The sequence below is a fragment of the Artemia franciscana genome, chromosome 15 (genome assembly GCF_032884065.1).
Source record: "Artemia franciscana chromosome 15, ASM3288406v1, whole genome shotgun sequence".
In the NCBI taxonomy this organism is placed as follows: domain Eukaryota; kingdom Metazoa; phylum Arthropoda; class Branchiopoda; order Anostraca; family Artemiidae; genus Artemia; species Artemia franciscana.
The window spans coordinates 19,993,740-20,012,071 of NC_088877.1; the positions used below are offsets into that span (position 1 = coordinate 19,993,740).

Below are 18,332 nucleotides of genomic sequence, written 5' to 3' on the forward strand. Positions count from 1 at the left end.
GAACTCTAAACCACGACATTCCGTTTAGTAAAATGGAAAATGTAGTTACACGAGGGAGGGGCCTAGAAACATAAAATTAAATTTCTTTGACCGCCATATGATGGTGGGTGTAGATGTTCATTTTTGGGTAACATACATACAGATGACTTTGAAGATATTGGTGTTCCACAAGGTCATATATTAAATCCACTTTTCTTCTTGATATATTAATGATCTTCCACCATGCTCGCAGGAGAATAGCATTCTTGCGATTCTATTTGACCATGACACACATATTTCTGTTAAAGCAAAGGACTCATCCACATTGATTCAAAATTTAATTGTATTTACTAGTTTAGTTAACCAATGGTTTGTTCCCCTTTGTTTAGTACCAAATATTATAGGTTTTCGGTCACTTTTTACGAGTTTATCCGTCGCTCAAAACGTGATACCAAAAAAATGTGATCCCAGTAGCTCTAAATTTTTGAGCATGAGATGTGTAGGGTTTAATCATACCGCTATATGAGGTTTTCTCGACCCATTTATGCCATTCAGAATCAATCTTCACCATGTATGTGTAAAACTTGCGAAAAAAAAATTGGGTCTATGCATCTTCTAAAACACATTTTTCAATTTTTAATGTTAAAACTATTCATCAATCTTTGGTTACATCTTACCTAAATTACCAAATAATCATATATCTAAATATTATCGAGCACATATAAAATTACTAAAGGTACTGCAAAGCTAAGCGATAAGTAAATTTTTCAATTTTTCCTGCCAATGACCTTTGAAACTTAAAAATAAATCAGAGACAGTATTATTTTTTTCTTGAATATTTTAGACTTGAAACGCATAAGAGACGTAAATACTGCAATATGGTATTTTAAATACAAAACCAAGGTAGTCATTCCTACTATTAGGTCTCTGTATTAGGTCCTCTTTCGGTTCTTAGGTATTCTCGAGCTTATCGATTTTGCTCTGTTAATGTCCAAAGATCTCGATTCTCGATTACATATCAAACATCGTTAATCTTAAATAAATACAGATTGAGTGACAAAATTCCAAATGAGCCATTGGACTTAATCAGTAGAATTTAAAAAAGAAATACTTAAGTATTACTTCAAATATAAAGAATTTAGTACATTAACCATGCATGGAGCACACACATGTTCCACATTCTTTTTTATCGTTCTGCGTTTATTCACTTATGTCGGGGTTACCGTCCGTGCACAGACCGTCCAGCATTTCTGCTTTTTTTTACCAAGTTTTTTTCTTTTCGAATTTTATTGTTTTGTTCTTTTATTTGTTTACATGATTGTCGGTGCCCTTCGTCTTTTCCTTTCAACCTTAAAATTAAGCGTAGGATTAGCAATATCATTCTCTCATTTTTTTTACCTGTAGAAGAATTCGGTAGTTTTGAGACTCGGAATTTTGCTGCCTGTTCCAAGCTTGAGTGTTGTCGGGCAAGCTGTTCAACCATTTGCTGAAGACGGCCTCTCTGTTCATACTCGTAGGTCATTTCCTTTAGCCATCTTTTACCGTCTTTCTCGACAAGGTGGAGAAAATCTGTCGCCGCCTGAAATCTTAGAAACCAATAAGCAGCAATGCCTCCATGGTCAAAATATAACCGTGAAAAATAAAAAAAAACTGACTGAAATGAGCTGAACGAGTTTTTCTTAAGCTTAAATGCATATCCGATACCATTAATTGCATGAAACAGCTTGAATTTATTTGAATTTAATTTAATTAAAACCCCCCTTTTAAGCAACTATTCCCTCTCCCTTAACAAAATCATAATAAAGCATGATTTACTTTCTTTCATAACAAAACTTGTTCGTAGACAACTCGCAATTTGCATTATTTACAACCCTTGCATCAGGGATTGTAGGGGCTATGTCATCAATTGAGGCATATTTATTGGATTTTACGACTATTCTGAGCAAAATGGCTATCTAAAAATAATGATCCAATCACTCATGACTCTTGAAGTTGTATTCTAACTTCCAATTTCAATTAAACGAGCCCCGTCCCAAATTTCTACGGTCAACCCTTTCATACGGAGGGACCGAGAAAAAAACAAACAAATCAATGATTAAAGCAACAAGCAAAAACAAACATAATACACTGAAGACACATGGCTCTATACTAAGGCATTACTGGAGCGTTGCCTCTGATGAGCACACTAACACGTTAATGTCTAGAAACTTTTTAAACAGTGTCTCATGAAGGCTTACAAAAAATGACTATACTTCCATCAGCTCATCAGCTCTTAACAGTTTTAATTCTAAGTGCAGAAATAGAACAATATTCTCAACAAGAATCAATATTAGTAAGGAGTGCTAATATTGAATGACACTTTGCTCTTTCTAGCTGCGCCTTCTATTGATGTTTTGTATAATAAAATTCATAATGCTGTCTCTGAATTTCTAACTTTTTCTCGACAAAATTTATTCACTCTAAACTTTTCTATAACTTTTTTATTCATATTTTCTAGACTTTCGTCAAGTGCTGGAAATGATCCAATCACGGTTCGAGGAAATGTAATAAAAAGAGTAGCAACAACGAAGTATTTGGGGTTTTGAAAATGATTAAAACCTATCGTGGAAAAACCATTCAAGGGTGATAGCTGGAAAATTAAGCAGAGGTCTTGGGGTGATGCGAAGAATTAAAAATCTAGTCCCAACAAAGATTCTAAAAATGATTTAATTTTCTATATTTTGTCCATATATTATCTACGTATGCTCTATATGGGTAAGTAATTTTGTAACATGTTTCAAAAGAATACAAAACTTCAGAATGGAGCTGTACAATTATCATCAGAATTTTATGATTCTGATGAGGTTCCTGCTCATGAGCATTTTAAAAAGAATAAGTTAATGGATTTATCCCAAATTCAAGATTACCAAGTTGCAATTTTCTCGCATAAATATTTGAATCCCCTGCTCCCTCCTGCTTTTGAAATTCTTTTTACTCTTAATAGAGACCGTCATGATCATAACACAAGAAAAGCTAATAACTTAACTCATGAATTTAGGAGTACCACTCGGGCATCTTTTGTGATCCGGCATTATGGTCCCCATGTTTGGAATATATTGCCCGAGTGTGTGAAAAATGCCCCTAGTCTTCCGGCCTTCAAGTCCCGGGCAAAGAAGTTTCTTTTATCTCGTGAGTGATTTTGATGTGAAGCCCACTCCAGGTTGTCATTCTATTCAAGGCATTTCCCTGTTTCTTTTTTGCTGTTAATTTTCTTGTTTTCTGTCTTCTTCTTGTCTTTTCCTCTTTCTCTTTTTTCCTTTCTTCCTTCATCAGTTGAGTTTCTTTTGTGTTGAGTAGCGTGATATGAATGTGGTTTTAATTAGATGAAGGTGATAACCTCGCTTGCCCTTCCAAGCTTATTGCCTTTCTTGGCAGGCGAATGGCGAATAGTGCTTATTTTCTTTTTTAAGAAATGTATACGTCTCATCTCTCAAGATAGATTTGAAAAACATATAGACTTTGCACCAAATTCAACTCTTACCATTAGACACTATAGTGGATCATGTATAGAAAACAAACCAAAGGTACATAAGTCTACATAGGTTTCTAACCCTTCCTCCTTGAGAATAAACTTGATCTAGCAGCATATTCTTAGTTGAACACTAAACTCTGTAACTGATATGGAACCGTACTTGTCTTAGCCTCTACTGCGTTATCAGTAGATAACAGGTACACACTCTCAGGCACATAAATGAATTTTGTTGTGGTGGGGGGGGGGGGGAGTAATACTGAAAAATTATAACTTGGATAAGACAAGCCCAGAAAACCGAAAAAAAATTTGGGGGCCCCCGGTCAACATGCCGTAGAAAATTGCATCTTTCTTGACTCAAACATTGATTTTTTTGCAATTGTTTAACTTCCTAATATCACTTGGGGAGAAGCAAAAGGTAAGTTGCAATTTTTTTTAGCAATGATAAAACTTTTAAATTTTAGGAGGTATGTATGAAATCATTTCTCTACCCCAGTTCTAAAAACAGAAAGTCAGATAACAAATTCAACCAAAACAAAAAACAAAACGGCTAGTATCAATAGATATATATGATAAAACCAAAATGGGACAAAACCGCAAATTTTACATACGAAATGAGCAACAATTGTATGAAGTACGAGGAAAGCAGTCAAAGAAAGTTCATACTCAAGATCAAAATCTGCACAATTTTCGAAAGTTTCCAGTATTGTTAATTTAACAAGTCGTTTTTGCTATGTTAGCATTAAAATCCAACCCGGAATCAATCCCAACAAAAGTACACGGCTGTTTTGTTACGACTGTTGAAAGGCGTCCAACTACTCTTTGGCTTTTTATTTATTGATTATTATTTCAGAGGGAAATGAGTCATTTGCCATAAATTGTTCATTTTTCCTTATACAGATTTTTCTTCTACGTAGCTCAGTCAAGACTGAACAGACTGGATCGTCTTACGTATTTAACTTCAAAATCAGACGGGAGTTAATTTTCAATGCTTCAATTTATATATTTACAGCAGAGTCTATTTTGAGACTTTCCGCACATGTTTAACTTTTGAAACGAATACGGTCTTTTTACTTATGTCATTGTAGATGTCTCTTTAGCATACTTGAACGGAAAAGACAAGAAATTCAAACAGTATTTTTCATAAATGATGCAAGTGGATCCATTCCACGGATGGAGGTGAAATCATACGCTCTGAAAGTAAAAGATTTATTAATGCTTAGTTTTGCTGTCCAAAATCAATTTACAAAATGTAGAATATTCAAGGTCTGAATTACAAAGTCCAGGTTGCTTTATGTCAAACGATAGTTTAAATTGTAACGTTTCGGCTAAGGATATAAGGAATATAAGCCCATAGTTATTCTTCCGGCTCCAACAGAACAATTTTAGCCTCTCATTTAAAACCTTAATTGTGGCAACAGCTTTCCCTAAGCGAATTAGATAACAAGTTCTACATTTTTTATGACTTCTTCAAGCTTTTTGATTGTGGCTGTACCCTGATAAACGACTAGATTTCAGTTGGAGCATATTAAACTGATTTTACTACAATTTTCTTATAGTTCAGCAAGTCACTAGACTTCAGAATCTATACAAAAACTGAGACAGTGGCGTCAATTAACGAAATTAGAGGGAGGGGGCTGTACTTTTCAGATTACAGAAAAACTGAACTGAGATTCCCCTCCGTTATCAATAAATATAAGGTATCAACCCTTCCTATTCCAGATATGAAAATTTAAATCTATGCAATCAAAAATATAGAATAAAGCTTGATAAAACACTATTTATAATAAAGGTAAATTACCCTTAAAACTTCCCCAGAAGTCAGCCGAAAGAGTTCTGATCTTTCATTTAAAGCTTTAATTTTGGCAGTGACTTCTTGCGGCTTCTCCAAAGCAGTGGAAATAGTTGACTCAGTATCAGCTATAGCTTTTGTCAACGCTGTGTAGTGTCTTGTTAACAGCTCAGTACAGGTCTGGACTCCGTTGAATTTACTTGTTAGTGACTTAATCATTTCATCTATGTTTTTGTTGTCCCATGAATCTCCAGCATTGTTGTCATATTCTTCTTCATCCTCTGCAAAAGAAATCGTTACGATAATCATCCGTGTTCCAATTCAATGTTGGGAACGGACCGACGGAGAAACCATTTATGGGGGTCACAAGACCTTCCCTCCTGATGTTCAAGCCCTGATCCTTAATATTGAATTTGATTAGGTTAATTCAATAATAATAATCTTGACAAACATTATGTTACCAGTGAGTCACAAGTCATTTGAAGCAAGATAAAACAAAAATAAAGAAATAATCATGTTTCACAATCTATATAAACATTATCAAAATCAAGAATATCAATTCAACTGTTTGCGGTGGATTCAATTACGAGATGTCATACGTGACTTAGGAAAAACTTTGTAATTAACAAATTCGTTAAATGCCCAACCTGGCATAAATCCAATCAAGTTAGGGGGGGGGCTATCTAATAGCAAGTAATGTATGTTCTTATGTAAAATTCATATTGTTTGTAACAAAAAAGATCCACAAATGTTTGAATACATTGCAGCAACGGTAAAAAAAAAAATCTCATTATTGATTGCAGAAACAATATCCCACATAAGGGTCTATGCTACTATAGCATGCTTCTTTCTATGATAGTCTGGAAAGAGAATCGTGTAGTAATTTGTATTCTATAGTAATAGACAAGCAATGCAATTTTTAGCTTTTGCTTTTAGAAAACTAGGAAAAGGAGAGGTATGGAAAATTCAAATTTTTATTTGAGCATATAACCTGCAGGTAGTTGTCATTCATTTAGTATATACAACTTTGTATGTCGAAATTTCAGGAGCCGGCGTTTTCTCCCAGGATATTGCCCCACCATGAAAATTTCCCCACACCCGAAATTTAACACCCACAGTGAAAGTACAAAATAGATACCTCAAAATATTGATAAGATGTCCTAAGGAGTAATCAAAGAACCAGATATAAAAAACAGTTTTAGGACAGGGGCTGGTTGGTATTTAATCACTTTCGACTTATAAAAAAGGACTAGAACTCTCAATTCTTGATTGAATACAGCATTTTTGCGAAACAAATTAGGGCAAAATAGGACTAATGTCCTATTTTACGTGATTCAGAAACGTTAGAGCTTCTAAAGAATATTTGAGTAACCTTAAATAAAACTACTTATTGCCAAGATAGGTTTTTGTTTCCACTACAGATTTTTCGAAATCCGAAAAGGCTGATAAAAAAAAAAACATTAGAAAACCCAATTTTTACATCGAAATTCCAAAAAGCCCTCTCCCCATTTATTTAGAATCCTTCCAGGTGCAACCCCATACCCGGATTCACAAAATAATGCAGATGCTGGAAAATCCTATCCTAGTGCTGGGTTACTTAGAATAAATGTCACGTGTTTCCGTAAACGACAAAAATAGAACCAAACAAAAAATATAAACTTCCACGTCTGTAGAGTGACCCGTATAAAATAAAGAATCCCGAGATATATTCGTATTATGAAATAGGTTTTCTTTCATACAAAAAATCAGAATCTCTGTAATAATTGCTTACTCTTTTTTTTTGGCTGAATTGTCAACAAAGAAAGATATACTTTTTAATCGCTAATCAGGCACAAAGGAAGTAAAAGTTCTGGCTTTTGGCCACAAAATGCAAAGTTTCCCTTGAATATCTACTATTTTTCGTATATTCCCATTTCACGAAGTTGGGTCTCACTTCTGAATGCAAGATATAATACTGGTCGACACATCCTCTACTTTTCAAAAAACCGCACTGTTCTTCAGGCTAAAATTTTGCGCAGGTGCCATGCGGTAGTTCTGGAAATTTTACATATATCAAAACTAGTTCAAAGCTTGATAAAGATAAGTCGTAACCGTACAAGATCAATTGAGTAAAAAAAAAAACATTATTTCTAGACTGGAGAAATATATTACCCTATCTTCAATTATGGATTTATGACTTGAATCTTTCTTAACTAAGCCAGGGACAGCAATAGGAGAATCAGGGGGGGGGGGGATGATTGGCTCCCGAATAAAAAAAAATACCGTTTTAGTTAGAAACAATCTTTGTTTTGCCATTTTATTAAAAAAATAAAAGATACACCCACCCCCCTCCTTAGATACTAGGAACTATCTTTTTTTTTCATTGGAAACTCCTTCCCTTACACAAATATTCACGTGGATTGTTGCCCCTGAAGTATGCAAAGGAAAAACAAACTTGCTTTACCAGAAATGTCAGTTCAACATGTCAATATGTTGACATGAATGTTATTTACTAAATGTTAAAGATGTACTCCAACTGATCACTCACTTCCTTTTGCCATTCAAAGTTCAATTGACCTGTTCTTTTACTTAGAATAAGCAAGGCGGTTTATTAATGAAACAATGGCTTGATAAAAATGTGATTAACCCAGGTTCGGAACGTTTAAGAATAGTAATGACGTGATTGCAATTCGCCTACTCTTTTACAGAGAATACTATCGAAGAAAAGACCAAATAATCATGACCCATGAGGAGATTAATCTTCACAATTTCGAAATAATAAAACCTGGAAATCCCTAAAAAAAAATTCCAAAAGACTTGCAAAAGTCCCTAGAAAACGCCAAATTCCTAAATGAAAAAGCTCAACCATAGGAGAATTAAAAAACCTTTCTAGTGGGTGGGCCTAAGGTGGGAACACTGCATAGAATACCCCTGGAATTATATCTGATGTCTCATAATTTTACAACTTAACCAGCTCTATTCCTATGACCTTAAAACCACAGTGTTTTTAAACCAATGCATGGTTAAACTCAACTAGTTCATTAGTAGTCGTCAAGCAGCTGACCTTTTCCGTCTCAAAAGTAGAGTTTTTTATGTGATTAGGCACATGATATTGTTACCCTTACCCATCCCAAGGTTTTAATGGTCACGAAAGGGGGTGGTTGTGTGCTACTGGATGGGCGAGGTAGTAGGGAGGCGATAGCTCAGAAATTAATCTCACTTATTTATATTATAATGCCCGACCCGTGGGAGATAGTGTGTAAAAAGAGGTTATATTTTCATACTAACATGCAGATTTATATTTATACACTGTTTGTTTTGTTTTTTTCTTTTTTCTTCTACATTCCACAGCACATAAAGATTGCAAAGCTTCACATGGTAGTTTCGGATCTTTGCCGCTCATTTGAAAAGTTGATTATTTTCTTTGAAGGGAATTTGAATTTACTCTATAGTTGCATTTATGACAAAATCTCTTTATTTTCCCGCAAAAGTCAGGATTTGCAAAGGATATAATTTCCTATTAGGAAGCGGTAGAAATTGGAGAGGTGACACCATAAACATATGGTAAACTGTCGTAAGGATCCCTGAACGACACCAGTTATACGGCTAGTTATGCATACTGACGTGTATATACACCAAACTGCTCTATTTTAAGGTTTATGCTCCCTATGCAAGTTTTTGGCTTGTTATTTTCTGCGGTCTTATGGTTTTGATTTTTCAATATAAGCTAACAATTTTGCCACGGTTTGGTAGCTGTGATTCGGATTCATCAGACTAGCAAAAGTCTAACTAATATCATAATTCTGGCTCGGTGAGTGGATAGATCTTACTAATCAATTATATCATGTAAGAATCTTCTCCTTTCGGTGAAAATAACAGCTGTATGCTTGTCACAAAACCGCATGTATCAGAGGAAACATAAACCATAATGTTTCCTATTATTAGTTAAAACTCTAGTTAAAGGATTTCTTGTGGTTTGAAAAATATAAACACAGAATATAAATAAGAAATACAAAGCTGACGAACATTCTGGACAAATAAAGAAGAATGTTTGTTTAAACTCTGCAGGTGTCACAAATATACGTCAAACAACATTATCGAACGTTGCATGCGTTGAAAGCCTGATTGTTTGTACCAGCAGACAAACATACATGGAAAAATCATACAACAAAATTTGAGGACAGAAATACGAGAGGGAAAAAGAAAGCAAAAGCTTTTAGCTTCTAAGCATAAACTATTTGCTTACAACAGATAGTAATCCTGTTTAGGCTTACGTCTTTCCTCGCCGGCAGGCGCATAAACTGACAGGGGTTCCTCTCTATAATGTGGTCTTTAGCACTTTGGTCTAATGATCTTCAAGAGCCGACTTCGACAGCTCAACATCCATCTCGAAATAAAATTCAAGCGCCGCTCTCTGTCGTCCACGTCCTTTGATTCCGAGAGGGACACAACCCAAAACGCAATGAGGCAGGTGGCCTTCACCCATTGTCACCATATGCCCCCAATAATGCCAACGACTGTTTTTAAATCTTATTAGTAGCGAGTGGCTGTTCAGTTTTATCCCGGATAAAAATGTTAGTGATACTATTTCCAGTGAATATCAAGGATGGGACTGAGGCAGATAATCTTGAATCTTTGGCGTGGCTTTTCAAGCTTCTTAGTCAACTCCCATGATTCACATTACTACATCAGACCGGAGAAAACGTTACTGTTAAAGAGCTACAGTTTAAGTTTCAGAGAGTCTGCTGCATCTCTCCATACGGTCCTTAACTTTTCATATACATTTCCATCGAAAGCAGCGGGTTTGGTAATTGTGCACTCAAGGCACCCATCGGATGAAGTGGTACTCCCAAAGTATTTAAATCTTCAGCATCCTCCAGAATACCAGCACCAACTTCAAGAGGAGAGGTAGCTAGGGTATTCATGTTGTTACACATGATTCTCATTTTCCTTAAGCTAATTGAAAATCCAGCTCGTATGGCTGGGATTGAGATTTCAGTGATATTTCGATGCAGGTCTTCTCTCAGATGATATAGGAGGGTTAGTTGGAAACAGAGTCGACTCTAGCTTAGTTGGAATCCACCCGTGGAGTTGCATACTCTAGGAACAAGGCCAATGACATTAGCAAATGACGCTCAGGATGAAATAAATCCCTGTGGGACGCAAGAGTTTACTTTAAATCGGTTGGTAAGGTTATAATCGTCAGTCGGTACAACGCATAACTGGTTTTCATATAATTTAAGGATGAGACTGTCATTCCAATGAAAGAAGCCATAATACCACAGAAATGTTCATATCGAGATCCTGTGGATAGATGTATTCAAATACAGGTGTATTTGTGGACAAGCGTTTTTAAATTTAAGCATTCAAAAATGCTATGTCAAAGTCAAATATACTCCGTTCGCCTTTTGTTCAATCCTTCAACTAGTACTCGAACTGAATATAAAATTAGCGCAAGACCTAATCGACCTAAGACGATGTTGTTTATCTCTTAGTATTGCTCCAGATTTTGACTGAACGGTGTCCAACAGCATATGGCAGAAGATTCTATTTCATACGGATCTGTTTTGCATGGCTTGGTCGGATTCGGTTTCCAAAATTTACTTTTTTTGCCGGAAGACATACCTGTATAATCTTGGCATACACTGCTTTGAAATCAAATAAAACTAAATATCATAGTACCCAACACCGCAATGGCAGGGGCCAAGTTTGGAGAAGAGCAGTTCCACTTGTAAACCACAACCACAAAAAAAACCGTTCACGAAAGACCATAAAATAGTTCAAAAGATTTCATATGCTTCAACTTACATATTACATTTGAGTTGATAGGTTCAAACCTGGGCACGGCAACCTAAGGCCACCTAGGCACTTACACATAAATTACACGAAGATCATAGGATACGAGAGGCAAAATATTAAAATCCACTGCATTTAGGTGAGGAGGCAAAGGCCTCCTCTCGTTGAAGACGTATTTACAACAACACCGCAGAAAAACCAAAACTTAGCAATTATGATCCTACAGATATTGGAAGAGACTAGACTCATTTTAAGCAGTATCTTGTCAAAACTTGATTGATGCATCCTCGCAATGTAAGCAAATAAATAATATATGATGGCAAGTAAGCCAGAAAAGCGGGCTAACAAAATCTCGGAAAAGGGTTAGAAAAGCACTTTTGCTCAATGGGTATGCTATTAAATGCAAATGCTCAACTGTGGTGCTAGTGTACTCTAGAAAATAAGAAGAAAAATGATAACCCTAAATGTAATTCTTGGATGCTAAAAGATGCCCTTACAGTTGCCATATTAATATCGGTAATTCAGCTCATCAATAGTATTGTTTTCAATGCGTTCAACTTGAACTCAAAACTAAAATGAATTTTGAAATCATGTATAACTATTTACTCTAAAACTTAATTCCTAATAATGTGGCTGTTCTAAGGACCGCTCAGGTTTCAGAATATGTTAAATTCAACTTTCAATGTGTGTATAAAAAACCCTCTATTATGTCTATCAATTACACGTAATTCTTACTTTCGGGAAAACCTGTATCATATTACCAATTTAAAGGCAAATGTATGAATTATTTCGGAATTCAGAAGAGGTTTCTGGAACAGTTGAAGACATAGGGGATATCTACCCTTGAAAAAATGGTCTGAAGGATTCTCTTCCTTTCTAGGACCTATGAACAACAGTGGCTTAAAATACTTCTTTTCATATTTTAGCCCCCCCCCCCACCTCATTAGGAAAAAAATTTCTAATTCCCACTAAGAACAAGATGTGTATTCTATCACTTAGATTTTAAAACATTCAACTGTCTGGTGACTGTGTATATTTACAAGGACAGCGCCCCCCCCCAAAAAAAAAAGAAATTAGGATTAATAACAGAAAATGACAAAGTATACAGTCTTTTGACCAACTAATATCAAAAGATATTTAGAAGTCAATTTGTCAAATTCCATAATAAAATTCCATTTTAAATATTATGATGTTTATAAACTATGCTTCTACCTTTAGTTTTTTCTTTTCACCTTGACTTTTAGATATATTACTAAGGAAATCTTAAGTCAAGTATATGCATTTTAGGCAGCTTAGCGTTGATTTAGTTTTGTCTGATGTTACAGTTAGAATCAGACATTCAGAAGCAAATCAATAAAGTATTTCTTCTTTTTTTTTTCTCCAGCCTCATTTTCTCGCTTTCCCACTCTCCCAATTTCTTAGACACTGACAATGACATAATATGAAAAAACCATACCCAAGTCTTGTTGCCTTATGACTTTGCTCTTCGCTAGTTCAATGGCAGTAATCCACTTTTGCCGCTCAGCTTCATTAGCTGCTTTTAAATGAAAAGTATTACTTCTAGAATTGCTCAAAGAAAATTTACAGGACTCATCTGCGTGAATTATAGCTCCTTGAAGTCGAATCGAACTCCGAAAAGTATGGGACATTTCACTGTGGTATCTAAAACAAAGGTACTTCATATTAAAAATTTCTCTCCATTTTTAACGACAATTTTTAAAGCTGCAGTGACATTATTTATTCTTAGTTGGGCAGCATAAAGAAAATTTTACTGTCCGAAATATAACAAGAGATTTTGGGGGAGGGGGAAGGGGTGTATGTTAAAAAAAAACTAAACAGTAAACCTAAAAAGATGGGAGGAGTACTATAAAAACTATAAAATCGGCGGCATGAAAAAAAAAAAAAAAAAAAAAAAACAGAACAAAACAAAACAAAACAAAATCAAAGTGTTGCTCTCGCAACACAATTAGGGCAATGGGACTTTAAGTGTAAAAAAAAAATTGACTTTTTCATTCAATTCACTGTAACTTGCAAATGGAGAGATGACTTTCAATGAAAATTGAATAAAGAGTATGATATGCGTATGAATGATATGTCTAAGAGTATGATATGCATTGAGTTCTAGGATGGAGACCCAAAATTAATTAGGGCGAGGGGGAGGGGGCTTTAAGTGCTAAAAAAGTTGAATTTTTTGTTTGACTCAGCTTAACTTGCGAATGAAGTAATGAATCTCAATGAAAGTCAAGCCAAAAATGCCAAAACCATAAGACACATAATGTTTGGAGATGAAGACTCTAGCTTAATTAGGGGGAGGGACCTTTTAGTGCTAAAAAAGCTGAGTTTTTCATTTAATTCAGTGTAACTTGCGAGAGATTGATGGATCTTAGTGAAGATTGAACCAAAGGTGCGTAAGACCGTGACAGGCATCAAGTTTTGAGATGAAAACCCTAGCTCAAATAGAACGAGGGGGAGTGGGTTTTAAGTGCTGAAAAAAGTCAAGCTTTTGGTTAAATTTAGTATAACTTGCAACTGGAGCAACGGATCCACATGAAAGCTAGACCAAAGATGAATAGGATCAGGGCTCATATCGAACTCTGATATCACAAGCCCTATCTAAAATAGGGCAAGGGGGAGGGGGTTTCAAGTTTTAAGAAAGTCGAGTTTTTCTTCAGTTTAGTAGGGCCTATAACTACTTCCACCTATGGCTTGCCCAAAGCCTGGAAATAACCCAAATAATAACCCAATTTTCCAAAAAATTTAACCCAATTTTCCAAAATAAGTCATACTGAAGCCAACCTTCAACCAAATATTCCATCCCTAGAGAAAAATTACTTTGTATGGCACTTGGTATTTACCATGTGACATACAGTGATCGCAAATTCTGTCGGTCTGTCAGTCCCGGTCTTGCTAGTTTAGGCACTTCCAGATAAGCTAGGACGATGAAATTTGGCAGGCGTATCAGGGGCCAACCCAGATTAAATTTGAAATAGTTGATTCCCCGATTCGACCATCTGGGGGGGGGGGAGAAGTGGGAGGACAGATAATTTTGAAAAATTGGATCGGATCTTAGTTAAATTTGATATTTAGAAGGATATCATGTCTCAGAGCTCTTATTTTAAATTCCGACCGGATCAGGTGACATTGGAGGGTGAAACCTAAAATCTTGGAAAATGCTTAGAGTGGAGAGATCGGGATGAAACTTAGTGGGGAAAATAAGCACAAGTCCTAGATACGTGATTGACATAAACAGAACGAATTCACTCGCTTTTGAGGAGATGGGAGAGGGTTAATTCTGAAAAATTAAAAAAAAATAGGTATTTTTAACTTACGAAGGAGTGATCGGATCTTGAATTTCATCGAATGAAATTTCATATTTAGAAGGACCTCGTAACTCAGATCTAATGTTTCAAATCCCGACTGGATTCAGTGTCATTGGGGGGATTTGGGGGAGGGGGCAGAAATCTTGGAAAACGCTTAGAGTGGAGTGTTCAGGATGAAACATGTGGGAAGAATAAGCACAAGTCCTAGATACGTGATTTGACACCACCAAAATGGATTCGCTTTCTTTGGGGGAGTTGCAGGGGGTGTTCATTCGGAAAAATTACAAAAATTGAGGGATTTTTAACTTAAGAGCGGGTGACCGTTCTTGAGGTATTTTTGAATTTGATATTAAGAAGGAACTCATGTCTCAGATTTATTATCTTAAACCCCGAACAGTTCTGGTGACATTGGGGGAGATTTGGAGGAAGAAACCGGAAATCTTGGAAAACGGTTAGAGTGGAGAGATCGGGATGAAACTTGGTGGGTAGAATAAGCAAATGTCGTAGATACGAGATTGATGAAACCGGGCTGGATCCATTCTCTTTGGGGAAGTTAGGGGGTCCAGTGCTTTAGCGAGTTCGGTACTTCTGGACGTGCTAGGACAATGAAAATTGGTAGGCATGTCAGGGACCTGCACAAATTGACTTGATAAAGTTGATTTCCCCAATTCAACCATAGATAGGTTGCAACTTCTGCCGTATTGTCTTCTAGTATATTTTAATGTGTGCTTGCTTCGTTGCTGCGTCCCCTTAAAAGTTCTGTTTCTTACGGTAATGTTGGTTTGTCTGCTGTTGAACTGTCAGCTAATGCGTCTAAATGCGAGTTTATTTGTTTTAACAGCCCTTATGCGGTCGCTCCATTCGTTGCTGGGACTGCAATTCCGCCATGTTCTTCTTTAGTTAGTTGGCTTGGTCTGTGTTTCGGTCCAACACTTTCCACTACCTTTTCATCCCTAGTGAATCAAGCCGTGAAAAACCTACGCGTCGTTTACGGAAAAATATCCCCAAACAAAAGCCGTTACAACCGCAACGGTTTGTGTATGATTTATAACGCTTATTGCGCCCCTGTGGTTTTGTTTTTATCAGGCATGGCTCATTTGTTTCGTGAGAAAAATTGCCATACTCTACGTGCGGCTTATTTCAGATATTGCAAATTCCTCCTCCAGCTTCATAGATGGCACCAAAACAGAAAAATAATTGCCCGATTGGTTTTAATTGATATGCCTTCTTGGATTCAGTCTTCCAGTGATGATTTATGCAAAAAGACTACCTACTTTATTCATGTTTACGACCCTCTGCAGTCTTTTTCCATATTGATACTGGTTAATTAGTCCATGTTGTCTTTTGTTAGTTTGAATTGTTTTCTTGCTGTTTATCGTTTTGTTTCATTTATTTATATTACTCCGTACTTTGGGTTTTTTTTACACTTTTGCGGATAATAAAGTTCATTCATTCATTCATTCATTCATTCATTCTGCAGTTTGACCAGCCGTATGGAATGCGTCTGAATCAGTGGGCTTGCTGCAGGCCCGTGATTTTATAATAAATGTTTGTAGGGAGTTTTACCGACCATCTGAATTGACTACACAGCATGCGGCTTGCTTGAGTGAAAACCAGCCAAAGGATATAGATGCCATACATTTTCATAGCGTGTCTAAAATTTAACTTGAAAACTTGAGGCAGTTTCCTTGTAAAGCTGCCGAGGGCGAGATATGTTATCAAAGTGTGAATCAAGACTTCATTTTCATACTCTTCTTTTCTTTCAGCATGCTGAGAGCCAGCGACCTTCAGCTAGCTGCCAAAAGTGTGGATTTTTGCTACTCCTTTTTATTGAGCTTCGATTTCTCTTATTAAAAAAGTCTGCAACTATTTTATTATCTTTTATCTGTTTTAAAGTCACTCCAAAGTTTATTTTTCTACTTTCAATATTTTTCCACCATTCCGACATGTTTCAGAATAACCATGTATTTTTTCAAACGTGCCAGATTTGACTGAACACTAATCGCCAGAAGTTCAACTCTATGTGCACTGTATTAATCCTCCCATGTGATCTGTCTGATCTAATCAGAAGTTTTTTAAGTGCACTTAATTGTTTTGAAAGTCTTTTTTCAAGCCGTTGTGTTGAAAATTGGTTCAGATTACTTTTTGGACTTAGTTGGGCGTGTACCAGCCAAACAATGGAAAACAATACTTTCAATATTTTTTCCATCATTCCCAAATATTTCAGAATAACACTGTATTTTTTCAAGCGTGCCAGATTTGATTGAACACTAATCGCCAGAAGTTCAACCCTACGTGCACTGTTTTAATCCTGTTATGTGATATGTCTGATCCAATCAAGAGTTCTTTGACTGCACTTAATTGTTTTGATAGTCTTTTCCTTTCAAGCCGTTATGACGAAAATTGATTAAGATTATTTTCTTGGACTTCATTGGGTGTGTACCAGCCAAACAATGGAAACGGTTAAAAACGATAAAACAGAAATTCTGGTTCTTGATTAAGATTTCCAAGAGAGGAATGACAGGGGACATTTTATAGGCAAGGGAAGGGGCTAAGAAGCCTTCAGAATGGCTTTAAAAAAGGTAGCATGGGCTTGATATTAGAAATATATATATATATATATATATATATATATATATGTATATATATATATATATATATATATATATATATATATATATATATATATATATACATACATATATATATATATATATGTAATTATATATATATAATTATATATATATATATATATATATATATATATATATATATATATATATATATATATATATATATATATATATATATATATATATATATATATATATATATATATATATATATATATATATATATATATATATAATATATAATATATATATATATATATATATATATATATATATATATATATATATATATATATATATATATATATATACATAGAATAAATACTTGAAGTAGTACTTGAAGTAATACTTAAGTACAATTTTGGCAAGTACTTGATATATTGATAATTAAGTAAGAATTTGGAAAGTACTTATTACTTGATATTTAAATAAAAAACAACGAGTACTTAATACTTGACACTTTAGTAAAATTTAGAGTACTTGTTGCAGCACTGGCCGTCCCTCACATCTTATATATTGCCTCAATCTGTAAAATCTTCACAAACTCGACTAATCAAAAATGCGTTAGTTGTTTTTTCGTTTCCAAAATGTTGTTTACCTCAGCAAAGATACGCCAATATTTAAAAGATACAAAACTGCTGTACCTCCACTAGCTATTTCTCAGGCTATTGCAAAATTTAACAAATTCCTAGCTAATAATGAATTACGCCCACTTTTAGAGCAAAGATTTATATACAATTAATAATTAAAGTAATCAATATACAGTTAATACGGTGATTTATATATAATCTAATTATGTACAAACTTACTCAAGCACAGATTAGTGTAGAGGTAGCGAATCATCCCTAGCATCCTCTGGTAGCATTTTGTGTATAGTTTGGAGTCAAGAGTTTGTATATAATTCAAACTTTTTTTACTATCATTCTAAAACAGTAAATCATTTAGTTACTTTAAAACGATACATCTTATTTTATCAATTTATTCATTTCAAAATGTGTTATACACTAAATTCTGTACACAACAGAAAAGAAAACAAATAAAATAGAGAAAAGGAAACAAGAAAACAAAAGCACAAAATAAAAGAGCAGATTCATGTATATGATATGAGATTTGTTACTTTCTAACTTGTTTTATTTTACTTACACAACTTACAAGTTGTATTTACACAACTTACAAGAAGATAAGGAACAAGTTCCTTATCTTCAAGTCAGTTTGTTTTCGTGTTTCCTTTTCTCTATTTCATTTGCTTTGTTTTCTGTTGTATACAGAATTTACTGTATAACACATTTTTAAATAAATAAATGAATAAAATAAGATATATTGTT

At 34.9% G+C, this 18,332-nt stretch overlaps 1 protein-coding gene across 6 annotated transcripts in view; it reads right to left on the reverse strand.

Moving 5' to 3' along the window:
* The window catches only part of LOC136036155 (oxysterol-binding protein 1-like), a 98,893-nt gene that overhangs the window by 69,824 nt on the left and 10,737 nt on the right, over nt 1-18,332 (reverse strand). For all 6 annotated transcript variants that reach the window (XR_010619644.1, XM_065718208.1, XM_065718207.1 and 3 more), the window contains exons 3-5: nt 12,511-12,716; nt 5,289-5,560; nt 1,378-1,558 (exon numbers count right to left, since the gene is read on the reverse strand). Coding sequence is in view for 5 of the 6 variants with exons in the window: in XM_065718208.1 (XP_065574280.1) it covers nt 1,378-1,558; nt 5,289-5,560; nt 12,511-12,716 (659 nt within the window). In the remaining variant the exon portion in view is untranslated. The remainder of the gene's footprint in view (nt 1-1,377; nt 1,559-5,288; nt 5,561-12,510; nt 12,717-18,332) is intronic.